Below are 27,867 nucleotides of genomic sequence, written 5' to 3' on the forward strand. Positions count from 1 at the left end.
GTTTTGGAGGGGAAGGGGGTGGAGAATGGATGAGCCTGGTGGTGGGTATTGAGGAGGACACAGATTGCATGGAGCACTAGGTGTGGTGCATAAACAATGTATATTGGAACACTGAAAAAAAAAATAAAATTAAGATGTTAAAAATAATTTTTTTAAATAAAGTGAATTTAATTTCTCTTAAAAAAAAATGGGCAGATGACCTGGGTAGGTATATTTCCAAAGAACACACACAGATGGCAAATGAACACAAAACATAAACATTTTGGGAAATATTCTTGGGTCATTTCTTCAATCATTCCAAACCCTGCATCATCTCTACTTTTGAGAACTTCCAATCACGGTCAGTGGGACCTTCTACACAGCTCTCTATCTTCACAATCTTTTAGAATATTCTCTCTTCCAATTTCTGGTCTATTTCTCTTGAAAACACTTCTATCTATGTACTTACACATTTTTTAATTTCTTTTTTTTTTTGTATTTCCTCTTCCTTAGGATTATTTTTATTTTATTTTATTGTATTATGTGATGTTAGTCCCCATACAGTACATCATTAATTTTTGATGCAGTGTTCCATGATTCATTGTTTGCGTATAACACCCATTTCTCCATGCAATCCATGCCCTCCTCAATACCCATCACCAGGCTCACCCATCCCCCTGCCCCCTCCCTTCTTGCACACATAAGAGGGGCGCTGGGCACTCCACTATTCAGAACAGGCAGGTTAGGTCAGTCCCCAGCATTGTCAGTGATATCCGGACCATCGGTCATGTCTGCCGCCCCAAAGTCAGAGCAGGCTACCCCCATTTGTCCAGACCCATGAGCCTCGTCTTCTGCTGACACGGAGGAGCAGCAGAGGCCTGGCTTGGGCGACAAAGGGAGGCTGTCTCAGCATTTCTCCTTGCCCACCGTCTCACCCAAACTATCGGCAGTCCCATCCCTCGAAGTCACTTTCAGATGCTTGGCGCTCCAGTGCACGAGACCTGTGGGCTTTCTGCAAAGGACATCAGCACCGCTCTTCTTGTCCTACCCTCCACAGGCTAGAGAGCAGCCTGTTGTTTCTCTGCCGCACCTGACGCCGTCGTCCACATGCTTTCCTGCGTCTTGGGGTCGATCACGCCCATCTGCTGCTGTTCCCTTCCTGGTGAATTATGTTCCCGCTTTCTTTTTTAAAATATCTATTTATTTCAGAGACAGAGAAGATGAGTGGGAGGGGCCGAGTGGGAGGGAGAGAAAATCTCAAGCAGACTCGGCACTGAGCACGGAGCCCAGCTCAAGGCTCGTTCTCACAACCTTGAGATCACGACCAGAGCTGAAACCAAGAGTCAGATGCTCAACCGACTGTGCCACCCAGGCCCCCCCATGTTTCCTTCTTTTATTTAAAAAAGTTACTCGATGTGGCTTGGTTTTCTGGTAGCATTAACCTTTTAAAAAGTCTGATGTGAATCGCACACCCTGCGCCAGCTATGAAGCTTGTTGCCTCTTTTTTTCTCCATAGATGCCAAAACGCATAAATTACTTGCCTTAAATTTGGATTTCTTTCTTCTAAAAAACCTCAGCTTTATTGAAATATAGCTGTCGTAAAACAAATCACAGCTGTTTGCACAGACCGTTTTTAGGGTTTGACATGTGTACATATTACTAAAATATCGTTACAATTAAGACAGTGAACCTATCCGTCACTCCCCAGTGTCCTCGCGCTCCCTCCTCATCCCTCCACCTGTCAGGTCCGGCCCCTGCTCCTGTTCCCAGGAAACCCTGGATCTGCCTTCTGCCACCATCGGTTAGAAATTCACATAAATGGAATTAGAGTGCGTGCTGTGTTTTGTCCGACATCTTTCACCGAGCATGATCAATTAGAATCGGTTAGTTTGAGCTTCATTCTGAGTGAGCAAGCTCATCCCTTTTGACCTTGGAGTACCGCCTGTGCAGGGAGTGCCGCAGCTAGTCTTTCTGGTCCCACAGCCGCACTCGGCTGGCTCCCTGGTTGCAGATGTTGCAAGTATACAGCAACCACGACTGTCGTGCACAAGCCTCAGACGGAAATATGCTCTCTTTTCTTTAGAAGCGAAACGGCTGCATTACACGGTGTCTGCATATATAACTTTTGGAGACGCAGATGCTGTTTTTCAAAGTCGTCATCCCGTTTTACATTTCCGCCAACACCCTATGATGGCCCCAGTCCTTCCGCATTCTGGCCAACATTTGGCACATCCTCTTAAATGTGCAAGTCATTCTCGGGACGCTTGGGTGGCTCAGTCAGCTAAGAGTCGGACTGTTGGTTTCAGCTCAGGTCATGGTCTCAGGGTTGTGGGATCAAGCCCCACATGGGGCTCCGTGCTTGGGCAAGAAGCCTGCTTTAAGTTCTCTCCCTCTACCGCTGCCCCTCCCCCTCCTTGTGCTTGCACATACACTCTATCTCTCTCTAAATTTTTTTTTTAAATAATAAAGGCTGATTCTGATCTCCTAAGTCACATCCATTAGTTCATGTGCTTCTGCCTTGTGGAAACATGCATTAAACTTTACCCTAAAGTACTGGCACAAGGGAAAATGGCCTTGGCACACCAAGGAATGCACACTTGAATGTCTGTTCTTCACTTTGTACTTAGGTAACACCCAACACACCATACACACCCTACTAAGTAACAACTTGCTTAATCCTCATAGGATCATGCCCATTTCTGGACGATGAAGCTGAAGTTCCCAGTCACATGGCCAGTCAGGGGCAGTCTAATCAGGCCTATTCCAATGTCTAAGCCCTTTACCACCTCTTCATCATCATCCCAGAGCTTTTCTGGGCTTAACTGCCAAGTCACAGCTGGAAGCTTGCTGTCACCCACTGGGTAGGGACACACACACCAGCCTTGACCATAAACCAGGAGCAGGCATTTCTGCATATGGGTGGCCAGAACGTTTTACCCAACCTTCCTACTATGAACACCTAGAGGAGATATTTAATATATCTTAAATATTTTTAAAATCTTTGAAGGCATTGGACAGCTTGCAAAGCCAGAAGTATTCATGGGACCAGGATCCAGAAGACGGAAGGCAGGTGAGATGAAGCCCAGCAGTTGAAGCCACTTCTCCAGTAAAGGCAATTGCTACTTTGAAAAGAAAAAGCAAGAGCTGAGAAAATGAACAGAGCTTTCAACAGTCTCAGCAGAGCAGGAAATAAATTGGAATTCAGGACTAACCAAAGGAAAAATGTCTTTGGTCAACACACAGCCACAGGTTGGGACCCCAAAGGGCTACACTCTAACAGTAAGAGCAAATGACAAATATGTAAGATCTCACGTGCTTTTAAACAAAAGGAGTCGACTCCTCATTGAATTAAGGTGACATGCTCCTCCCTCTGCCCGTCAAAAACAAGTAAACGAGCAAACAAAAGCCTATCTGAAGGACGGAAAACACCCAGGGTATCAAATTGTCTCTGTAATTTTTATTATGTAATGTCTGGAATAGAGTCAAAAACAAGTACATATAGAACATAAGTGAAATAAAGAAGAAAATCATACAATAGAAACAGACACTCAAGAGATCAAACTATTGGAGTTACCAGGCACAGACTTTAATAAAAAGAATAAACTGAAGCCCTAGAAATTATTATAATAACTAAAATTGAGAAAGCAATGAATAAGCCTAAGAGTACTATTAAATGTGTTCTTAAGCAAGAAGTAATGAACTGCAAAATAAGTCAGAGATAACTATCCAGGCTATACCATAACGGAAAAAAGGAAGAAAAAAAGAAAAGAAAAGAAAAAAAAGGAGAGAGAGAGAGGCCACTTTTGCCACTTCTATTCAACACAGTACTAAAAGTCCTAGCTATAGCAATAAGAGAAGAAAAATAAATTGAAAATAAGAAAGGAAATAAGAAAAGAAAAAGAAAATTATCCTTGTTTGCAAATGACATTATCTTACACATAGAAAACGAAATATTCCACCAAAAAACTTTTAGAACTAATAAACAAATTCAGCAAAGCTGTAGGATTCATAATCAATACATAGAAATCAGTTGCATTTTTCGTTATTAACAATGAATAACATGAGAAGGAAATTAAGGGGCGCCTGACCCACTCAGCAGAGTATGTGACTCTTCATCTCCGGATTTTGAGCTGAAGCCCCACATTAGGTTTAGGGATTACTTAAAAATTAATTTAAAAAAAAAAAGGAAGAAAAGGAAAGGAAATTAAGGAAACAGTTCCATTTATAATAAAAAATTATAAAATGCTTAGGAGTAAACTTAACCATGGTAGCATCCAGACTATAGCTAATACTAACATTAATATTGACATCAGGGATGCCTGGGTGACTCAGTCAGTTAAATGTCTGCCTTCAGCTTGGGTCATGATCTCAGGGTCCTGGATCAAGCCCCGCATCAGGTTGTTTGCTCAGTAGGGAACCTGCTTCTCCTTCCTCTACCCCTCCCCACCGACTTGTGCATGTGTTCTCTCTCTTTCTCTTAAATAAATAAAATCTTTTAAAAATGTGAGGACCTCCATGATGTGTGTGTGTGTGTGTGTGTGTGTGTGTGTTTATGATTTTACATATTTATTTGAGAGAGACACAGAAAGAGCACAAGTGAGGGAGAGGGCAAACAGACTCCCCACTGAACAGGGAGCCTGACATGGGGCTAGATCCCAAGACCCTAAGACATGGCCTAAGCTGTAAGCAGATGCTTAACTGACTGAGCCACCCAGGTGCCCCTCAATGATGTATATTTTTAAGGCAAAGACAATGCTAGAGAAAAATGAAGTTTCATTTCCTAAGGATAAAAGAGCTCATGCAATAAAAATATGCATCAGTTCTGAACTGTTTGTATCTAATAATGTAACTTAAATGACATATAACAAAGCTGGTAAAGCTAAAAAGGAAATGGACAAATCTACCGCTTCACTGGGAAATTTCAACTCATCTATGTCAGCAGCTGATTAAAGAGGCAAATAAGATTTTATTTTATTTTATTGTGCTTTCACACACTATTTATTTCTTTATTTATTGTGTTATGTTAGTCACCATAAAATACAACATTAGTTTTTGATGCAATGTTCCCAGATTCATTGTTTATGTACAACACCCAGTGCTCCAGTAAAATCTTAAAAAAAAAAAAAAAAAAGGAAGTTGGCTAAATGTATTATGCCCTGAGAATATGTAAGAGAATATTCTTATTTCTACAAAATACACTGTTAAGTGAAGAATTAAGCTTGGTCAAGGAGAGGTGTGGGCTTTGTCCTCAGCTCTTGGGAAGTGATCTCTAAGTCCTTGGAATTTCCTGTCACAAGCATGTCTTTGTCACGTGGAGGCTTCGGGCGTCACCAGATTGCTTACCAGTGTGATTTACGGTGGGGCCTTTGGGCCACCTGCTATCAGCCTGATTTCCAGAGGGGCTGGAAACTAAGGTCAGACACAAAGGTGTCCAACCACATCTATATCGCCAAACCCCAGCGAAATCCCTGGACAGCAGGGCCCGTGTGAGCCTCCCTGGTTGACAATACTCCATGTGTACCATGACCTGTCACCGCTGGGAAGAGCTCCTGCTGGATACAGCTCCTCTAAGAGAGAGAACTAGAGATTGGTGCTGGAAATCCCCTGGATTCTGCCCCAGGTGCCTCTCCCCTGGGCTAATCAGGATAACTTGTATCCTTTTCATTTAATAAAGTATAACAATGAAAAAAATTAATTAATTTTAAAAAATAAAGAGGCAGTTGAGAAATAGGTAAAATGTGGATGATTACCAAACTTGACCTACTTAATATACATAATTACCTCACCCAACAAGGACAGAAGTGACATGGTTTTGAAGAACTCACACATTTACCAAAATGGACCATGTGCGCCAAAAACACATCTCAACAAATTCCAAAGACTGACCATTGAGAATGTTCTCTCATTAAAAATAGGTGAGAAATTCAGAGTTTTTTTTTTAAATCACTTTCAAAGTCCCCAAATGTCAGTGAAAATTAAACAATATCCTGAAATCATAATAAATATCAGGAAATTTTGAACAAAATGTTAATGAAGACTGTGACCTATCAAACTGTGTGCTCTATACTAGAGTTCTGCATAGAATAAATATTATAGCTTTAAACGTATCTATTAGAAAAGAAGAAAATCGGGGCACCTGAGTGGCTCAGTCATTAAGCATCTGCCTTCAGTTCAGGTCATGATCCCAGGATCCTGGGATCAAGCCCCGTGTCAGACTCCCTGCTCCCTGCTCAGGGGTGTCTGCTTCTCCCTCTGCCCACTCCCCCTGCTTGTGCTCTCTCTCTCTGTCAAATAAATAAATAAAATACTTAAAAAAAAAAAAAAGAAAAGAAAAGAAGAAAATCTGAAAATCAAAAAGTTGGGAAAAGAACATCAAACTGAACTTAGTAGAAGGAAGGGAGGAAATAATACAAATTAAAAAAGGAAATTCATGAAACAGGAAACAAATTAGAAAATCTATGAAAGAGGACACAAATGCACAGAACAGAGAATAAAGAAAACTCCGTTCTCGGACAAGCTCTATTTCCATAACGGAGCAAGCCTTGAGGCAGCGTGATGTGCCCAGTGAGGATCGTCCAGACAGAAGGGAAGTTCACAGGCTCCGGGGAGAAACGTCCTACAACGGTGTCTCGGCTTTGACACTTGGAGCTCGGTGGTCTGTATCAGAATTTAATCTCCACGAGCCTCAGTATTCCCATCTGAAAATGGAGTCAAAATGGAACCCAGCTCAAGGGTTGACAAGGGGACTGGATGAAATAATTCACACAAAACACAACAAATGTTGTGATTGTCAATGTTATTGAGACCTTCTCACGGATGCTGAATGTCACTCTTGTTGCCTGTGTTTCTGGAAATGGTCAGGATCCAGCCAAGCTCTAGCACTGGAGGAACACGCAACCAAGGAGGCACGGCCGACAACCCAGCACTGTCACCAAGGGCAGAGCTCAGTGTGGCCCATCTGCAGCTGAGGCAGAGGCCCAACGGGCCGCTCGTGGGTTTGACCGCCACGGAGAAGGGTTTCTCTGGCAGCCTCTAAAAGCAGTGGTTGGAGTATGGAGAGTCCTGGAAAGGTTAAAAATGGAACTACACTACCATCCAGCAATTGCACTATGAGGTATTTGCCCAAACGGTACAAAAGTACAGACTCAAAGGGACCCAGGTACCCTGGGGTTTACAGCAGCGTTGTCAACCAGAGCCAAACCATGGAAGCAGCCCAAGTGTCCATGGACAGATGAATGGATGAAGACGTGCTTCACATGCACAAGGGAGTATCACTCCACCGTCAAAAAGAATGAGATCCTGCCACAGGATGAGATTCGCACCAACACGGATGGGGCTAGAGCACATTACGCTCATCGAAACACGTCAGCCGGAGAAAGACAAATACCATATGCTTTCAGTCATACGTGGAATTTAAGAAACAAAACTACTGAGCAAAGGGGGGAAAGAGAGAGAGAAACGAAGAAACAGACTCTTCATTGCAGGGAACACGCTGCTGGTCGCGGCGGGTGGCGGAGGGGGGTGGGGAGCCTGGGGGGATGGGGAAGCAGGTGATGGGAGGAAGGAGGGCACCTGCCGGGACGAGCACCGGGTGACGCAGGGAAGTCCTGGATCCCTGTATTGTACACCCGAGACTAATAATACACCATATGCTAACTATTTGGAACTTAAATAAAAACTAATAAACAAAAATGAAAACCCCAGCAGTTTGAGGAGGAAGGAAGGGAGTGAGATTTGGTGGCCGTGGCCACAGAGCAGGAACCCCGAGTCGAAGCAGAGGTGCTCCGGGGCTGGAGCACACACGGCACAGCCAGAGCGATCGTGGTCCCCAGGGACAGCCAGACTCAGACCACCAGCTCTCCCCTGGGATGAGTCAGAAACACCGGTCCCCCTGCCAGCGTCTTCTCAGAAAGAGGGCCTTTGGGACGAGGGAATGACTGCCTGGGGGTCAGGCTGTTGCGAATTTGTACAATTTATATTTGAGGGGATTTTGGTTTTGAAGATTTCACGGGAAGAGGGGAGCGGGCTCAACATGGGGGTGGCGGGGTGAGTCTAACAGCACGGGAGTGACGAGGCCCCACAGGCAGCAGCTCTGGACTTTGCGGGGTCCGTCATGCCTGGTCCACCCCTGTCCATGTTTATCAGCCAAACCAGGACAGGTCGAGAGGAAAAGAGGTCACTGGTAGAAACAGCTGTGACAACCAGTCACGCCAGGGCCCCGGTCAGTCTCACCGTAACGCACAGCGACAATGAACTGTGGGCGTCCCAGGGGCAAATCCTCGGCTAGCCTCTCCCCCGGCACACGTCCCTCCGGCACCCTTCATAAAGAGGGCGTCTCTCAGCAGCAACGTGCGGAAAGGGGAGCAGCGCCCAGGTTCCCACAGCGAAGACGGCTGACCTACCAGACAGACCGTTCTGGACGCTTCCTTGCACGTTCGCAGAACGGACCAGTTCACAAGTCTTCCGGATAAATCCTGTGAAGCCTTTCCAGTCGGGTGTTTCCTCCAGGGACGACTGAACTGTTCCTAGTGTGCGAAAGATCCTGCAATCGGAGAACCCAGAGAAAGCTCGCCTTTGGTCGCGGTTTTCCAGAACAGGACAAATTCATCTACAGGCCAACAGACACAGGCATCTGGCAGTCGCCTGTGTCAGAAATAAGAACCTTCTCGATAGTCTCCTTACGGGTATTTGATTGCTTACAGATCCCCCCACCCCGTTTGAAGAAAGAGGGAAAGTGACGCGTGGGAATACATGAAACAGGAGACACAGCAAGTCAAGAGAACAGAAAGAGGAAAACAGGACTTAATATAACTTAATATAACTTTGCGGCCAAGAATGTTGCAGAAGGTTAAGTCAATGGTAAACCTTTAAAGGGTTTGTTTAATATCTTATATTTTGGGGCTGCCTGGGTGGCTCAGTGGGTTAAGCCTCTGCCTTCAGCTCAGGTCCTGATCTCAGGGTTCTGGGATCAAGTCCCACATCAGGCTCTCTGCTAGGCAGGGAGCCTGCCTCCTCCTCTCTCTCTCTCTCTTTCTCTACTTGTGATCTCTCTCTCTCTGTCAAATAAATAAAATCTTTTAAAAAAATCTTATATTTTTACTTATTTTTTTAAGATTTTATTTATCTACCTGAGATTATTTATCTACCCCTAATATTTTGCATTTTTAACAATAGTACCAAATAGGTCAGTCTTTTTTTAAGGATTAAAAGAAAAATTATGCCTCCATCAGAAAGGATGAATACCCAACTTTTGTAGCAACATGGACGGGACTGGAAGAGATTATGCTGAGTGAAATAAGTCAAGCAGAGAGAGTCAATTATCATATGGTTTCACTTACTTGTGGAGCATAACAAACAGCATGGAAGACAAGGGGAGATGGAGAGGAGAAGGGGGTTTGAGGGAAATTGGAAGGGGAGGTGAACCATGAGAGACTGTGGACTCTGAAAAACAACCTGAGGGTTTTGAAGGGGCAGGGGTGGGAGGTTGGGGGAGCCAGGTGGTGGGTATTGGAGAGGGCACGGACTGCATGGAGCACTGAGTGTGATGCATAAACAATGAATACTGTTACGCTGAAAATAAATAAAAAATTTAAAAAAAAAAGAAAAAGAAAAATTATGCCTCCCCCCAGAAATGGAATATACCAGAAACAGAATATACTAGAAATAGGATATACAATGTGGATCCATGTTTCGGTAGATGGTTCCCAACTGTTCACCAGTTCCGCATCGCACACAGACTCACACTGCTGCAGCAAGCTGGTCCTTACAGCCACCGGCAAGGTCGCGGTCCCCGGGTGAGGCGGCCGCTGCCAGCCACCGGGAGAGCCGCCTGCAGGAAAGGCCCAGGTCCTCCAGCTGCGCTTCCACTTCCTGCCAGCCCAGAAGTCCTTCGGATCCTGAATCTGGCACATCTGTCCGCCCAGTGACAACTTCTTGCAAAAGGCGATCCTTGACAGGAGAAGAGCACGTTGTTTGCAAGGACAGGGTGGCCCCGGGAAGCAGCCCGTGTTCCGTCTCCCATACCAAGTGCTCTCTTGAACGGTGACTCCAAGACCATGCCCTGCGGACCTGCTTTTGTAACCTGAGGGACTGTCCTGGACTTGCCTCTTTACCCCCAAATCAAGGCTGTGTCTGAAGGGACACAGGTGTGAAGCCCCTCTCTGCTGGCTAGTCCCCCAGTCGCCCCACGGGACCCAGCCTCCTCGGAGTCACGCTCCTGTGATTCTGTTCCACGATTAATAGCCCGCATCCTCCAACCAAAACACACGCACACACACACACACACACACACACACCAGAAGCACAGGTGCCCCTTCCAGCCCAACCCTACCAGGCAGCATGAGAAAATAAGAAATGAAACACGCCATACAGAGGAAAAAAATGAACAGCAGAAAGGGGAATGGTACTATCACTTGTAGTGCTCGGTGAGAAAAATATGGGTCGAAGGGGACATCATGAATTGTACTAACAAATGGCTCCCCACTCTCTCAAGCTCTCAGCAAGGGGCAGGGACACGGAGAAGCAGGGCTAGCCGATGCCCGAAGATACGCTTCCGGCCTCTCGACGTCTGCGGCCAGGGGTGGAGCGGACGGGGGGCCCAGAAACCAGGGGGGCGGGGAGGTGCGATCTGAGAGTTCGGGGTGCTCTTGGGGAAAACAGCTGTCAAGGAGATTTAGGCCGGATGGGCAATGGGCAGCCTCCGAGTGGGGCCAGAGGAGGGATGGAGCAGGGGTGGCTGGATTTCCATGGCGGGGGGGCGGTGTCTAACCTGCAAAATCAGCCCACTGCCATCAGCGGGCGAGATCAGAAGACGGCTACTTACTGAGTCCTCCGCTGACTGTAGTAGCTCGTTGAAAACGCTGCTCTTGGTGGTGTCATGGGGACACGCCAGTGCCCGGAGGCGCTCGCAGGCACCAGGGTTCCCACGACACCGGAGAGCCTCCTTCCCAGACAAGCTGGCATTTAGGCACCTGTCCATAGCCTTCTTCACCAAGACCTGAGAGACAAAGAGGAGCAGGAGGGGTGACTCAGAGAGGCTTGTGCTCGCCCCCCAAGGGCTGGAGAGCAACAACCAGACACCAGCAGCCGTCCGAGTTCCAAAATGAGACAAAGCTCTTCGAAAATTGTCCTCTTTGCTGGCACATTTTGCCAGCACAGCTCACAGCAGGAGCAAAACAGAAGAGAGCATGAGCTGCTTGAACGTTTTCTCAAACTCGTTGGTTTGGAACCCTGTGCTGTGCTTTACCTGCTTCCACGCGTCCCTCTCTGGGTGCAATTGCTCGGGTCCGCCCAGTGTGGAGCTGTTAGCCGGTCTCTCCGAGCACGTGAGCACTGCTGTAAGGTCGACAAACGGACGCATGACTATTTCCCCTAAAGCACACTACTCCCCACCCGGCTTCTCCACGAGGCCGCGACGAGCACAGGGAATTCAGAAAACCGGCAGCTCGGCAAACTGCCCCTGTTATCAGACATTTTATGATCTCCCTGAGAGAGGACAACAAAATTCATTGCACTGTCGTTTCATATGTCCTCAAGGCACGTGAGGACGGCATCGCGGGGAGAGGAGAGCTTCACTCCAAAAGCGACATCCGTCCTCCTTTCTTCTCTCTCCACCACGGAGAGGGGAGAAGCCCTGGCCCCGCCCCCCAGCCACCCGGCAGAGCATAAACCACATCGTGACAGCTGTGTCTGAGCCCAACAAAGGCATCAGGCAGTTTCAAGTCTGCTTTTCAATCAGTCTCATGTGGGCTCCTAGCGACCCGGCGACAAGTAAGACCCAGCCGGTTTACCTTGGACAAAACGCAAATTCTGGGCTACGGCGTTCCTGAGCACCCCGAGGAGCAGAAGCAGTCTCTTCAGGGCGGGCCACGGGGGCAGGTCTCGAAGGACATTCTCCAATTGCTGCAGACACAGCACTCTGAGAGCACAGGAAACTAGCTTAAGAAGAGTGTCAGAATGCCGCGCTCTGCGCGGTGGGCGCGGGACCCATCGAAGGTGAATTAGCAGCAGCTATAAGAGTCTCCCAGGGCCGAGAAGGACTCCCAGCCGGACAGCTGGACACCTGCAGCCCCTGGGTGGGGAGTGGAGGGAAACAGAGGCCCCTGGCGCAGGGGCTCCCCAGCTGACAGCTGCAGAGACCATGCTCCCCGGGAAGGCAGGCAGTCACAGGGCTGGGGGAGTGGGGGACACTCGTCCAGCTGTCCCAGACAGCCGAAGCTCCCCCCCACCCCAGAGGCTCTCTGTTGCCCCAAGAGAGTGCCCGACTCAGGAAGAGGGAGGGAGCAACCCAGACGAGCAGCTGGAAAGACAGGGACTCTGCAGTGAGAGAAGCTGAAACTGGAACAGAATGATCAAGTGAAGAACCAGGTGGGGGTCACACTGTGGGAGCAAGTGCCCCAGAGGGAGAAGGCAGACCCTCGGGCATCCCTGCAAGCACAGGGAATCTCCTGCCCAGGAAGAGAAATTGAGCTGGAAGGAGAGACCCAGGAGACGCTGCTAGGGGGTCCAGCGACAGGTGGCACCTGGCCCTGCCTGGCCCCGTGCCCATACTGGCCCACCTCTCCCGCATCTCATCACCCCGGTGTGGGAGGTCCAGGCAGGAACAGGCGCACCACAAGCACCCCCTGCCTCTAATGACGTGTGTCCTTGGTCCCAAAGGAAGGCTTGGTGGGTCTTCCGGTTGGAAGTTGGGACTTGGAAGAAAGAAGGTGTGAGCAATTGGCGAGAATAGGGTAGAAGTAATGAGCTGTGGTGCTCTGGCCAACAGTTTCCCACCAAGGGCAGTGTAGATGGTACGAAGATCCGGGGGCGCCGCGGGCAAACGAGGGCTAACTTCAGGACGGGCAGGCGATGTCTAAAATCATGATGACAGCGAGCGCTAAGTGGGACACACTGAGGGATGCCAGGAGGGGACGCGAGCCCAGGGGCCGGAGCAGGTGTCAGCACAGAGGACAGCGCTGGGACCTGAGCCATGGCTATCCCCACACTGAATGCAGAAAACAAGCCACTGCGAAAACACGGGATTCACAAGACAAGACTGGATCGGGAAGGTCTGTGTGAGGGGACATCGGAGGAGGAAAATCGGTGAGCCTGTGAAAAGCAGGATGGAGGGCCGGGGGGGTGAGTTGAGGAGAGAGAGGCGGATGCCATGGGAGGCGTGAGACATGGGAGTTGTGAGACGTGGGAGTCGTGAGGGACTGGGTAGCACTTGTGAGCCGCCACTAAGTGTGGGGTGTCCTCAACCCCGGGGTCTCCCTGCTGGCCATAACAAGGGAGGGGGTGCGTCCTTCCTTCCTTAGAGGGGAAGACACAAGGCCACTGGGGGGGGCGTGTCCTTCATGGAGCCAGCAGCAGACCAAGGGCTTCCTAACTGGTAAGGGACTCGGGGGCCACCAAGAAAACCAAGAAATGCCATCAGCATGGGGAGGTGGAAACCCAGGGACCAGAAGTGCACGGGCCACAGACTTGCTTGTTAGCCAGACGGCCAAGCGAAGGCCACCTATATCCCCGAACAGAGGTGGGTGTGGGGAGAAAGGGAAGCTGCAGGGCCCCACGGCTGGCCCGGCACACACAGTAGCTGCGGGAAGACCCCCCACCTTCCCGTCCTGAGTGTGGGTGGAAAGAGAAGCCTGGGCCAGCCACACCTGGTCCTCCAAGGGGGTCTCACACATCCCCGCTCCCAGGAGGAGCTGAAAGCCAGAGTGCCCCGGGACTCTCTGTCGCCCGGGCAGAAGTGGCAGGGGCATGGGAGGTTTGTAAGGTCAGAGAGGTGACCTACTCTATCGCTAGCACCCGGGAGATCTCTAAGATAAAACAGAAAACTAGACCTTCAAAAGCAAGATCCTCCTTCCTCACCAGGTTCCAGAAAACTCGACGGAGTTGGAAATCTGTCCAGTTATGTACACACCTGTATGTACATCATGTGTGCCCTGAGAACACGCCCCGACCCCGTGCGATTCTAACGATGCAATTCTCCCTTGTGCTGTGTAACAGCAGGCGGTCCGAGGCCCGTGGCTTGAAATGGCCCCTTCAGAGACAATACTGAGACATTCTCTGCTCGCTTCCAAGGAGAGCCTACACCTGAGGCATGTAATGGGGCCAAGTTCCTGCCAAGGGCAGGACCCACTAAAGAAGACGGCCCAATACTGCAACAGAACCGCCCTTCGGGAATCCGTTCGGCTTATCTCAAAAATAAAGAGGGTCTACTTTTCCCCATTTCTGAAGTGTTTCCAGACCTTCTACAAACAATTCAATGGTGCAAAACTTCAAAACAACCGTGAAAACTGTTCCTTCCATGCAAGCGCCTCTACGATGCTTTCGTTCGTTTTAGATCTGAATCCAGAAGGCTGACCTCCTTCTTGGATATGCTCCCCCACCGGGTTGTTGCCCTCATCTGAACAGACGTAGGGGGATGCCTGGGGTGGGGTGGGGGGTGTTCCCGTGGGTTAAGTGTCTGCCCTTGGCTCCGGTCATGATCTCAGGGTCCTGGGATCGAGTCCTGCATCAGGCTCCCTGCTCGGCGGGGAGCCTGCTTCTCCCCCTGCTCGTGCTCCTGCTCTCATTCTCTCTCTCTCTCTCTCTCTGACAAATAAATGGGTAAAATCTTAGAAAAAAAAAAATACAGACATCAGTTTGGGGCAAACGATTCGGGACGGTCCCCACGACACCAGCCTGGAGTCATCTCCCGGCTACTGACTAGGAAGCCACTGTCTAGCCGTGGTCCTATGAATTCTCCTCTCGCTGTCTCATCACGCGTCCTTAACATTCAGGCTCCCGAGTCTAACCAGTCATTAAACAGGAAAGCACGCCTTACATCTTGGGAGATGGGTGGCTGCCGGCGGGGCCATCTGCCACCAAGCTGTCACTCAGGAGGGGAAGCAGAGCCTGCAGAACCTTCACCACCTGCTGTGGCTCCCGCCCCTCCACAGTCGGACCTCGGAGAGCCTCCAGGCTGCGGGCGGCCCCGGCGAGCACCTGCTGGAGAACACCAGGGAGCACCTGCACGCGTAGAAACGGAAACAGTGTTATGAACCGTAACCAGTAGACAGGAGAGCGTGTGCGTGGGATACAGTAACGGAGTCTTCTAGAGGACGGGTGGCCCGTGTTTATGATGTTGCCAGATTGAAAGGTCTGTCACGTGCCATAGGATTTAATTTCTATTCAGAAACTAAAGATTAGAAATGGCATCAACAGCTGCACACAGCGTTTCCACTGGGCTCCCTTTTCTCTTCCCTTTGCCCCAGTGCCACTTGCAAAAGAGAAGGCGGGGGCACCTGGGGGGCTCGGTCGGTGGAGCATCCGACTCTTGGTTTTGGTTCACGTCGTGATCTCGGGGTTGTGAGGTCAGGCCCCGTGTCGGGCTCCCCACTCACCCATGAAAGCGGGTCACAGCACCTTTCTCAGTTTCCCTTAAATTGGTTATGGTTCAAGTACGATGCTTCTCATCAAAGCCAGAGTGAAAGGACAGGCTGAGTGGCGCCCCTCACCTCAAGAGCTCCAGGGGGCTAGACCCACCCACCCCAAGGTGGTCATCCTTGGTGGTCATCCAAGGAGCCCTGTGGAAACCCCACATGCCAAAAACACACTACGGCTCTTGTCAGGGCCACGTGTGCATCTCAGTGTAAGACAGGCTTTCTGGGGACATGTGCGGTGAGGCCCCAATGAGTGGAGGCCGGCAGACACACGCAGGAGAAGGGCACTTAGTGGGCAGGACGTGGGGCTCCTGGGACTCGTCCCTGGAAAGGACAGCAAGGGAACAGAGAACAGAGTGCAGGGAAAGGGAACGGGTTCTCAGCTTTGTAGCTGCACAGAACCCTCGTCCAATACCACGAAGCACACTTACGCCCTGTGTTACCTGCATTCCCAAAAAGAAATCAAATGCCATAAAAATCAATAAAATCAGAGTCTGAGAGACGGAGAGGAAAGAGATGGGTGCGGACACACTGAGCGGGTCTCTGCGGACGGCACCTGCTTGGACGCTCGCGGCCCGCTGACCGCGTGCACCAGGTAGTCTGTGGCCTCAGACCAGCGCGGGGGACAGTCTGCGGGGTGACCCTCTGTGACAGCTTCGCCCTTGGAAGTCCAGGACAAGACAGAACATACCATCCGCTCCAAAGCCGCCTTTGTGGGAATCTGCCAACGAAAGGGAACATCGTTCCAAGTCTGCTTTTTTCCAGAATGTTCCCTTCTGAGAATACCACAACCTTGGCAAAGGAAGAGCTCAGGGCTTTGCTTGATGGGAGAAGGAACAGGCTGATAAAGGGTCACTTGTGTGGTCGGTGGAGGGACGCCTTCTGGAATGACTTATTTCAGGATCGTCCACAACAGTGGAAACAGCAGTTTCTCCGGGTCGAGGACACAGGATGAATCAAATACGGCTTTTTCACTCTCTGGCCGAAAGCAGACAGCGGGCCAGCCGCGTTCACCTGGCACCGGGCACCCCCAAAGCAGCTTTGCCAGAAACATTTTCTCTTCCAGTTACCAAAGGCGGACAAAGCCGGGACAAGTCACACTGGACTTGTGGGTCAGAAACGGTTTGACATTTTGGACCCAAATCTCCCTTATCTCAGTACATGAACTTCTACACACAGTTCTTCTCCTGTAGCTCCGTAAAACCACTTCCATGTGCATGGGAACAAGCCACGTTCCCGTTACGTGGATTTACAGTAACTGCGCACCACGTTCCAGAACCTCTACGGATGGCGACAGCCAAAAGGCATTAATGCCCCACATCCTCCCTGGAAGCTTCCTTCGGGACGCAGAGAACTGACACTCACTGGTGACTATCACAAAGCCATGGTATCCCGTGAGAGAAACATGGCCCCGTCCCTTCCCACAGGACTCACATGGTCTCTGAGACATGGACACGGCTCGGTCAGGTTCCCTACAATGGCCTCATGATGGGTCATGGGGGAGGGAGGACATGGGGGTCCCACGGGGACATGAGCCATGATGTATCTGTCTTCTCGGTGGGCAGTGGAGAATGGAAGTGGGAGAGATTCCTCTCTTCCAGGGGCAGCACATGCAAAGGCCCAGAGTGGCAGTGCCCACAGTCAGATGGAACCAGGGGAGGCCCTGGGAGGCTCTGCGAATGCTGAATGGCGAGGGGCCTCATGCGGGTGGGGGGCAGGGTGATGGTGCCCCGAGGTGCTCACCTCCGAATCCCCAGAGCCTATGAGTAGGTTTTCCCTCAGCAGGTGAAACTATGGTTGCTGACCTGCAGACTCTGAGAGGGGGAGACCACCCTGGAATATGAACTGAGCTCACTGAAATCACAGGGCTCCTTACACGTGGAAGGGGAAGGCAAACGCCTTATGAGAAAACACCCCATCACCACTGCCCTGAGGGGAGAGGGGCCTGGAGCCACGGCATGCAGCGGCTTCTAGAAGCTAAGAAGGGAAGGAGAGCACACTCCCTGGAGCCTACAGAGGAACATAGACACCCTGATTTGAGCCCCTGGACACCTGTTTGGGACGTCCGACTTCCAGAGCTGTGCTGTGGTAACTGTGTGTTATGTGGGACCACCAGGCTGGCAGAAACGTGTCCTAGCAGCCAGGGGAGCCTCAGACCTGTGACATATGCTCTGTGCCCTTCCCGACCATAGCCCTTGTAATTCTAAACTTTTTTAAGATTTTATTTATGTATTTGACAGAGGGAGCTAGAGACAGAGCATGTGCAGAAGCAGGGCGAGCAGCAGAGGGAAAGGGAGAATCAAGCTCCCCACTGAGCAGGGAGTCTGATGTGGGACTTGATCCCAGGACCCTGGGATCATGACCTGAGCCGAAGGCAGACGTTTAACCCACTGAGCCACCCAGGCCTCCCTGGAATTCTAATCTTGAAATACTTACCATTCTAAAGTAAAGGTTCTGTGTAATGTGACGCAAACTATATTCTAAAATAATGAGAAAGCAGGGTCCTGAGTCTAAAGAAAGCAGAGTAGCATCAGCCCCCTGGCTTTCCCCCATGCCCACGACAGATGCCACGGGGCCCAATTCCAAATCCCACGGGAGGTCAGCGGTTAATGAACTGGGGCCAGGTGCAGGAGGAGCCCAGGAACCCACCCATCCTGGCCAGGCCTGAGACCCACCGGCAGAAGGAATTTTCCAGACACACAGCTGTTAGCAGCAGCATCCGGCAGAGGCCAGTGGCTGACCCCCAGACTCACGGCACCGATCGGTAACCCAGAAGTGAAGAGCAACTGTCCACACGCACATAGTGGCTGTGAGAATGTGAGAAGTGCCAGCCGGGAAGTGCCAGGTGGTAGACCTCGGAGAAGTGAGCAAAACCCACGCCCTGAGCACAGAACAAGACCCAAGCCAAAGAGTGCAGGTCTTGTCCAAACGTCCAGCCCCTCGACCCCGACCAGCAAGGCCCTCATCCTGGAGGGATCCATGCAGCCAACGGAGACAGGTGAACGGTTTTCGGACCCTGCCCTGTGCAAAGCCGGAGTGCCGGCAAACACACGGGAGTGACAAAGGGAAGGCGCAGATAGAGAGCCTTCTAGAACTTCAGGGGTAGCAGTGGAGAGCTGGGTCTCCAGGGGTTAGCTCTTCCAACCCCTTTAGTTTATACAGTTTGAAAAGGGAGGCTCCTATCTGGTGAGCCCCCCAGCTCCTGCCCCTCGCTCCCGTCCCGACCCCTTGCAGGGGCTGAGAGAGAGAATGACTATGACTAATTATTCTGTTACTTCCAAACCACCTCTGGGGCTGGGATACGACGACCAGGTAAGAGGAAGGGAGACTTCTAGAAGGGCTAGACCGATCCAAGCAGCTCCGATGCTCGCGGAGGACTCCCTGTCCTGCTGCGTCTCCCATCCCATCGCCCACCCGCCCCGGGAGCACCCTCAGAGGAACACTCTCGAGGGGAAACCCCACAGTGTGAGAAGCCTCAAGCGAGCGTACCTCCTGAAATTCCGCGGAGTAATTCAGGATTTGTTCTGCGTGAAGGTCATCGAAGCCAAATCGGGATTTGAGGTCAGCCTGGACCTTCTGTGGGTCCCACACCAGCTCCCGCAGGGAGAGGTTGTATCTGGACCCTGCAAGGCAACCAAGGAGTGACAATAATGTGTAATGTGTTTAAGTTAAGGCGACAATAGTGAGTCAGTTAAGGCAACAACAGTGCGACGCACGATTCAGAGAGTGACGCCTCGTTCACTCCACCAGGAAAAGCAAGTGGAGACCGAATGCTCTCCAGGCAATCAGGTCGGAGAAGCAAACAGAAGCGACCACGGGTGCCTCACAGCTTGGTAGGATGGCCCATAGCCCTCGTATTCATGACCACAGAGTTTCCAGAAGGAATATGACAACATATTTCAAGAGCTTTATGAAATTCCAATCACTGAGTCCAACAATCACACTTCTAAAAAATCCTTCTCGAGAAGCCTAACCAGATGCATGAAGAAGAAGTAACATACAACACAACGCCATGGCACTGGTCTTACACTGAGTCAGTACTAAAACCTGCGAAGAGTCTAGCATGGGGGGGAGGATAAATGGCAGTAAATTCACAGTAGAAAATACTGCCCTCTTTAAAACCACATTTCTGGGGTGCCTGGGTTGCTCGGTCAATGGAGTGTTTGGCCCTTGATTTCAGCTCAGGTCAGGATCTCAGGGCCATGGGATCGAGCCCTGAGTCACCTCCGTGCTCTGCAAAGAGTTTGCTGGTCCTGCTCCCTCTGCTCCTCCCCCTGCCCTACCTCTCTCTCAAATAAATAAATAAAATAAAATACTTTTCAAAAAATAAAAATAAAACCGCATTCCTGAAAACTACTTAAGGTCACAGATAAAAGTTCCCTTAAAAGAATTAATCAAAGTATAAAACTCATTGGGACCCAAAGAACCCAGCAACACTCCCTGGATATGGCATGTGCAGAATATAATTCCAAACCCCCCCTCCGCCGAGGTTTGACATAATTTCTGTGACCGTGGCCTGGCGATTGCAAACCTAAAAGCTTATAAATTCCAAGGTGAGCCTTCCTCTGAAATCCCAGTGGTGAGACAATGTTCAGATCATGAACCACAAGCCTCTCCTAGGCGTCCACACGTGCAAAGGACCACAAAACCATTCTCACTTGCGTGACCTCTCGGTACCCTTATTTTTTTCTAAGTTTTTATTTATTTACTTGAGAGAGAGACAGAGAAAACATAAGCAGGGGGAGCAGCAGGCAGAGGGAGAAGGAGAAGCAGGCTCCTCACCGAGCAGGAAGCCCAACATGGGGCTCTATCCCAGGACCCCGGGATCATGACCTGAGCCAAAGGCAGGTGCTTCATCGACTGAGCTCCCCAGGTGCCCTCTCTCAGTACCTCTAAATTAATACTGTGGTTCTCCAGGAAGGACATAGTTCTGCCACTTACAAAAGGCCCAGCCATGGGGGACTTTAAGAAGGCGTCAAAGATGGGGCAGATCCCAGAAATCTGAAACCCCTCGCTATTAGTCTAGCTGTCTATGCATAAAGGGGACAAGGTCTGGTTCTATGGTTTTATTTTAATTTTAACATTTATTTATTTATTTATTTACTGTGTGGGGAGGGGCAGAGGGATAGAGAATCCTAAGCGGACCTCGACTGAATGCAGAGCCCAGCATAGGGCTCGATTGCAAGACCTCAAAATCAGCACCTAAGCCAAAACCAAGAGTCGGAAACTCAACGGACTGAGCCACCCCAGGGCTCCTGGTTCTGAGATTTTAAACTGGCATTTATTGTGTGTCAAAGAGGCAGTCCCTAGGCTAGGACTTTTCCTGGACAGGTCTTGCTGAGTTCCCCACAACACACCAGGTAGGTGTAATAACTACCCTCTTCTGGGGGAGAAGGAAGCAGACTGTGAGTCATATGATGTCACGCCTCTGGCTTTAGTCATGACTCAAACCCAGATCTGAGCCCTGACCCTGCGTGGTAACCGTTAAACTCTGCTGCTCTCAGAACGTATCAGGATTATGCACAGAATTCCAGAAAGGAGGGGAAAACAGTGACACCAGTCACTGAGGGGTATCAAACTATAAAATCATTCTAGGGGCATCTGGGTGGCTCAGTCGTTAAGCGTCTGCCTTCATCTCAGGTCACGATCCCAGAGTCCTGGGATCGAGCCCGAAATCGGGCTCCCTGCTCAGCAGGGAGTCTGCCTCTCCTTCTTCCTCTATCTGCTGCTCCCCCTGCTTGTGTCCCCTCTCTCACTGTCCCTCTCTCTGTCAAGCAAATAAAATCTTTTTTAAAAAATCAAACAATGAATCTTGGAACACTGAAAAAAATTAAATTAAATTAAATAATCATCATCATCATCATTCTAGAGCAATGAGAAACATAGGGCTTGATACTCGCTGCTGAACAGCAGAGTCAGATCACAGGAATTCACAAGTTCAGTGAAGCACGTGCCTGGGCCCTTGACCCCAAGTCACTGACAGGGCACATCTCTCCCCTTCCCACACCGTGATCTGCTCATTAGCCAAAGGGACTTTTCTTGGACACAAAAGAAACGAGGATAATTTTTAGTCGCCTTGAGGTGCTTTGTCATAATGTTCCTCAGCTCTGACTCCCTGGCAACTGAAAAAATAGCTTATTTTAATGACATTCTTAGCTGTACTTATAGTTCCAGTTATAAGGTGAATAGATTGTTGTAATTTGGATCATGTACAAATACTTGAGCTTCCTGATAAGTCTTGTCACCACAGACGTCACCAGGGAGGTTCCGTTCTGAGGGTAAGGACTGCTGGTCACTGGAATCACCCGGAGGAGAAGCAAATTCAACATTAATGACTAGTCTTTCCTCTTGTAGATCCCAGAGGACAGGGGCTCTCCTTCCCAGGATGAACTCCTCCCTATGCTAAGTCACCAGAAACAAGAAGAACCTGAGTGTGACTGGGGGGATAGAGGGTGTCACATCAGGTTGTTCCAAGGAACCAGAAAAGTCTGGAAGGGGTAGAAATCTGTGGACAACCACCTCTTGACATAGGTCAGGAGACAGACTTCAAGAGGTAGCAGCAGGCAGAGAACATAATCCTGGGCTCCTGGCCCCAGGTCTGCCTGCCTGCCCCCCAGTCTAGCCCTCACATCTGTGCCAGGAACGTCTGTCCATAATGCTGGTCCAAAAGCTGCCCCAGCATTCTTCTGTGATCTGGCTCAGGATCGCTTTCTGGATTACCCCCTGCCATCGCCCACTGCCCCAAACACAATGGGCATAAAACACACGTGGCTCTTGCCAAAGCCAGGAACTTCATGCACAGTTCTTCCTGGTAGCACTCCCTTGTGTCTTTGATGAAATAGAACTCATATTTCAGAACCTCTCCTCAACGCTTTTCCTAAGAGGCCAGATCCCTACTCTGTGGGCTTTGTTTTTTCTTTATTGAAGCATCTCTCTCCTGTACTAAGCAGGACTTCCCTGAGAGCAAGAACCAGGTATTACTCCGTTTCTTATTCCCTCTCATAAGACAATGTTTGGTTCACGTGTTTATTGAAGGAGTGGATGGATGGATTGGTGGATGGGTGGGGGTGGATGTGTGGATGGATGAGTGGGTGGGTGGGTGGATAGATGAATGGATAGATTATGGATGGGTGTGTGGATGGGTAAGTAAGTGGACAGATTGATGAATGAATGGATATATGGGTGTATGAATGGATAGATAGATGGATATGTAGATAGATGGCTGGGTGGGTGTATGGGCAGATAGATGAATGGATGGATGTATGGATGGGTGGGTAGGTGGATGGATGGGCGAATCAATGGATATTGAGATGGATGGATGGATGGATGGATGGATGGACGGATGGACGGACGGACAGATGGGTGAGTGGATAGTGGATGGATGATTACGTGGATGAATGATGGATAGATAAGTGTATGAATCCTAACTCCACTGTCCGTTCCCTTGAATTTCCCTTACAGAAAGAGATAGAAATAGAGAAAAAGAAAGAGAGAATTAAAACATTCAGGTCCAGTTGGCAATTGAACAAATAATACCCTGAACAGAGAGTAGAAGAGTGGCTAAGGGGGAGCTGAGAGTTGGGAAAGTGGGAGATACTGGTCAAAGGGTACAAACTTAGTTATAAGGCAAATAAGTTCTAGAGATCTAATATACAGCATGGTGACTACAGCTACTAATACTGTATCATATAATTGAAATTTGCTAAGATGTCTTCAGTGTTCTCACCAAAGGGGAGGTAACTCACTGTGGGAGGAGAGAAATGGGTTCATTAACTCCACTGTGATAACAACTGCAACAACGTATGCATGTCTCAAACCATCACATTGTGCACTTTAAACCAATGTCATTTTAAAGGTGCCTGGCTTGCTCAGTGGAAGAATGTGGGACTCTTGATCCCGGGTCATGAGTTCAAGCCCCATGTTGGGTGTAGAGATTACTTAAATAAATAAAACTCTAAAAAACATATTAACGGGGTTTGTCTCTTTGGGCTTTCCAAGTCTACATCTATCTGCCTTTCTATTTTTCAAATATTTTTTTTTTCCAAATAGGAGCAGAGGAGAGAGGAAAGATTCAAATCACAGAACCAATGACAGGTCTAACCTTCAAGGACATCCAATAAAAGAATTTTAAAATCAGTCATTTTTTAATTAAAAATAACCCATTTATGAGCAGTGGCCACAGAGTTTCAATAACAGTAGAAAGTCAAATTCAGGTTTGAATTTCAAATTTTCAGTCTACTTCCACCTTTTAGAAACAGGAACCATGGTTTCCTTTTGGCATTTGACATTTTGATTAAATCATTTTTTGAACAGCTTTGGAGCTCTGCGGTGGCTATTGACGAACATGACCAGGGAAACACATGAAATCCCAAATGGGTTCTCGGGTACACATACCAGCGGCAGCCATCCCGTGCTCCTGCAGAAATGTCAGCGTCGAAATGGTCACGTTCAGCACGATTTCAGAAACCGTGGAGAAAGTGTGGTTGAGGGGCCGCCAGTCTAAATCTTCCAAAGCTGTCAAGGAACTGGAACCAAAAGAAAACCAAAGTAAAGTGAGTGGGCTTTGCAGACTGAGGGCAACGGACCCAGACTTACTGGTGACCCGGCAGCCAGGTCCCAGCCCTTTGCAGGATGTGGACAGACCATGGACTTATCAGCTCTCAACGTGGCTTCAAATGGGCCCTGACTCCCTGGACTAGGGACCGATGCTTCCGACAGCCGGCAAGGCCAGCCGGGGTGCAAGGTGTCACCACCTCTGAAAAGCACGTGGTCAGACACCCTCACTGTTTCGAGCTCAGGTCATCAGTCTGAACTCTGGAGGTCCCCTCCTAGAATAGCAAGCACCCCAACCCCCCCACTGTCTGAACCCATGCATCTCAGGATGTCAGGGGCACCATCAAGGGTCAGCAACCGGTTTCACAGAACGAGGGGCTCTGGGGAGACCACATATATACTGCGTTCATGTTATTCTTTAAATACCTAAACGTTGTATTTTATAAGTAACTGTATTAAGTCTAATTATAAATAATAAGCCTGTAAACTAGAAAATCCATTCACAAGAAGTAGGAATATGTCTAAATCTTAGCAACAAGAGACCAGCAACATATAAGCTGTGCATCAGACAGGATACTTCCCTGCAGCTTCCCCTTCAGGAACGTCTCGCACGGTGTCCCTGGGCGATGAAGGGTATCCCGCGATGACGAGACAGACCATTAATAAATGATCAGTCTGCCCGATACCACATCCTTTCTTCTTTGTAAGGTTTTACTTATTTATTTGACAGAGAAAGAGCGAGCTCACGAACGGGGGAGCAGCAGAAGGAAAGGGAGAAGCAGGCTCCCTGCTGAGCAGAGAGCCCGATGCGGGGCTCGATCCCAGGACCCTGAGATCATGACCTGAGCTGAAGGCAGAGGCTTAACCCACTGAGCCACCCAGGCACGCTGCAAATACTTATTTCTAAATCTAATGCCAATTTTCTTCTTTTTTAAAGGTTGGTAGCTGTTTTTTGTGTGTGTATTTAGTTGAAGTAGGGGTGACTGCATGCGGACTCTCCTGACCTTGTGTCACCGAAACGGAATACGGAAATAAGATGAACACCGGAGCTGACATGGTTCAGCAAGCGTCAGCGAGGCGCTCTGATCTCAAACTCCGTCTCTCTCCGGAGGGCCCAGTCACCGCCCACGCTAACACATTCAGGGCCCAGAGAACAAGGGCACCTGCGAAAACGCACCCACTATATTCCAATATATGACTTGTCAATCAGACCCACAGACGGTCAAAACATGCCCCATTGTCCTCCGTTGACTGATAGGCCTTCATAAGAACGAGGAAAGTCATGTTCACATTTAGAATTTTCTGAACTCGGGCACCTGGGGGGCTCAGCCTTTGGAGCCTCTGCCTTCAGCTCAGGTCATGGTTTCAGGGTCCTGGGATTGAGCCCCACATTGGGCTCTCTGCTCGGTGGGGAGCCTGCTTCTCCTCTGCCCCTGCCCCTCCCCTGACTCATGCTCGATCTCTCTCTCTCTCTCTCTCTCTCTCTCACTTACTCTTGCTCTCTCTCAAGTAAATAAGAAAAATCTCAAAAATCAAATAGCAACCATTAAAAATGATCATTTGAAGGGGCGCCTGGCTGGCCCAGTCGGGGGAGCAGGGGACTCCTGCCCACGGCACTGTGAGTTCAAGCCCCACGTTGGGCAGAGGTTACTTAAAATGAAAATCTTTAAAAACAATCATCATAATAAAAATGATCGCTTGAAGACAACGGGAACGTATGAAAAGTTAATGATGAAATGTTAAATTGCCAAAATCTGGACCATATGACTGCCCTTGTATAAAATATCCGCACCGGTAGACCAGGAACGGACACGGAGAGCCATCTCAGGGTGCCGTGATTCCCAATCACTTTCTGGAATGGAACAAGAGATCAGCCAGACACACGGATGTCCCCATGAAAGAGCGAGGAGAAGAAAGCCAACACACCTATCATGGGTTAGATTTCTCTTTTGCACTTACTTCAAAGCCGCCTGCAGGAGGAGTGCCCCGCCACGGAGACGGTCTTCCACGCGGACGTTGTTTGTGTACAATCTTGGCAGAAGAAGTAGAAACTTCCAGATGTGGGGCTGCTGGTGGAGCTTTTCCAGTTTCGAGATCACCTCCTCGGTCTTATTGAGATCCATCTGTGAGGAAAAAGTACCGAGAGTTCCCCCTTCCATGTCGTTCATGACTGAAGAAGCAATGGGGTTGGGTTGGCTTCCAGAACCTCAGCAGATGGAGACGCGGGCCTGGCGCACCACTGCTTTGAACAGACGAGGTTTGAAGATTATCCCTTTGGGCTGGGATTTTAAATATTGGGAGGCTGTGGACTTCACAGAGACAGAGAGGTACGGGTCTGTTTTTGTCACAAGCTACATCATCATCTATGATCTTGAGACTTGGAAATAAATGATTAGTTGTTCAGATAGAAACGGAAATGGACTCCCTGCTCTTATTTGAGGGTTTTCTTTTACTGCAGCAGAACACAACCCTAACGGAAGCTCAGCGTGAAAATTAAATCCCGGACTCCCTCTGCACAAGATCCCCATCCCGCCCTCCCCACCACTGTGTGTCATGGCCCAACCGTACAGCCTTGGTCTGGAGGAAGGAAAATAAAAAATCACAGCTAAAAGAACATTCCAGCAATACAGCCAGGGAATAAGAAACTACAGACCAGATTTCTTTCTCTGGGATTTAATTAAAAAAAAAAAAAATGAGGGGCACTGGGCTGGCCCAGTTGGAAGACCAGGCAACTCCTGATCTCAGGGGCCATGAGTTCAAGCCCCAGGATGGGTATAGAGATTAGAAATAAATAAATAAACAGGCAAATAAACTAACTTCAACTTTTACAAAAAATGAGAGTGGGGGTGCCTGGGGGGCTCAGATGTTAAGCGTCTGCCTTCAGCTCAGGTCATGATCCCAGGGTCTTGGAATTGAGTCCTACATTGGGCTCCCTGCTCAGTGGGGAATCCGCTTCTCCCTCTGCCCCCTGTTCATGCTTGCTCAAACAAATAAACAAAATATATTTTTTAATTTTTTTAAAAATAAAATAAATTTAAAAAGTGAGACTGGAGGGGCCCCTGGGTGGCTCAGTGGGTTAAGCCTCTGCTTTCCGCTCAGGTCATGATCTCAGGCTCTTGGGATCGAGCCCCGCATCGGGCTGTCTGCTCAGCAGGAAGCCTGCTTCCCCCTCTCTCTCTGCCTACCTGTGATCTTTCTCTCTGTCAAATAAATAAATAAAATCTTTAAAAAAAAAAAGTGAGACTGGAGGTTAAGAATTTAACGTGTGTGTTTCAGTGGGTAGATGTGGGAAGGGCTTCCTCCCTGGGCAAAGGTGCGTGGGGAAGGGGGGACTGACTCCATCTCACTGAAGCTGTAAACCAGCTGTTTTAAACACAAGCAGTAAGCAGAGCAGGGAAGGTCGGGTGCCAGGCAGGACTGAGATGGGGTGTGTGGGAAAAAGGGGAAGAAAATGCATCTTCCAACAGCATGGCCGGCTTGGTCAGAAGGCACCCATCTGTGCCGGCATGTAGTACAGAGACTCTGGAACATTCTAGATGCCTGAGCTTTTCTCACCACACACTAGCTATTGCAAAGCGAACACCGAGCAGGGGCCTCCAGAACATTCCTGAGGCAGCGCGCTCCCTCGGGGGAGTCACACCCCAACCCCCAGTGGCATCTCTGGGAGGACAGGCCCAGGTCTGGGCTCTGGGGCCCCGTGCCCTGGGTTCCAGCCCTTAGCAGGCCCAGCCCAGAGTCTCGCTTGAGAAAATTAAACTACGCCTTGCAACCCATGTCTCGAGGGACTCTGGCTGTCTCAAATACAGTGCTGCTGAAAACACACCATTGGAAAGAAGAGTTTGGGGACCCCTGGCCGGTTCAGCCGAAGGAACACGCAACTCTTGATCTTACGGTCATGAGTTCAAGCCCCACGATGGGCGTGGAG

The 27,867-nt window shown here is 49.4% G+C and overlaps 1 protein-coding gene across 1 annotated transcript in view; it reads right to left on the reverse strand.

Moving 5' to 3' along the window:
* LOC111157011 (ATP binding cassette subfamily A member 13) overlaps positions 1–27,867 on the reverse strand; it is a 326,661-nt gene that overhangs the window by 279,686 nt on the left and 19,108 nt on the right. Inside the window, exons 6-16 of the mRNA XM_022518213.1 lie at positions 25,902–26,065; positions 23,784–23,914; positions 21,756–21,762; positions 18,879–19,005; positions 15,946–16,110; positions 14,792–14,976; positions 11,769–11,896; positions 11,225–11,313; positions 10,802–10,975; positions 9,722–9,849; positions 8,382–8,521 (exon numbers count right to left, since the gene is read on the reverse strand). Of these exons, the coding sequence (XP_022373921.1) occupies positions 8,382–8,521; positions 9,722–9,849; positions 10,802–10,975; positions 11,225–11,313; positions 11,769–11,896; positions 14,792–14,976; positions 15,946–16,110; positions 18,879–19,005; positions 21,756–21,762; positions 23,784–23,914; positions 25,902–26,065 (1,438 nt within the window). The remainder of the gene's footprint in view (positions 1–8,381; positions 8,522–9,721; positions 9,850–10,801; positions 10,976–11,224; positions 11,314–11,768; positions 11,897–14,791; positions 14,977–15,945; positions 16,111–18,878; positions 19,006–21,755; positions 21,763–23,783; positions 23,915–25,901; positions 26,066–27,867) is intronic.

Source organism: Enhydra lutris, unplaced genomic scaffold, assembly GCF_002288905.1.
Source record: "Enhydra lutris kenyoni isolate GAN:26980312 unplaced genomic scaffold, ASM228890v2 scaffoldscaffold51, whole genome shotgun sequence".
Classification (NCBI taxonomy): domain Eukaryota; kingdom Metazoa; phylum Chordata; class Mammalia; order Carnivora; family Mustelidae; genus Enhydra; species Enhydra lutris.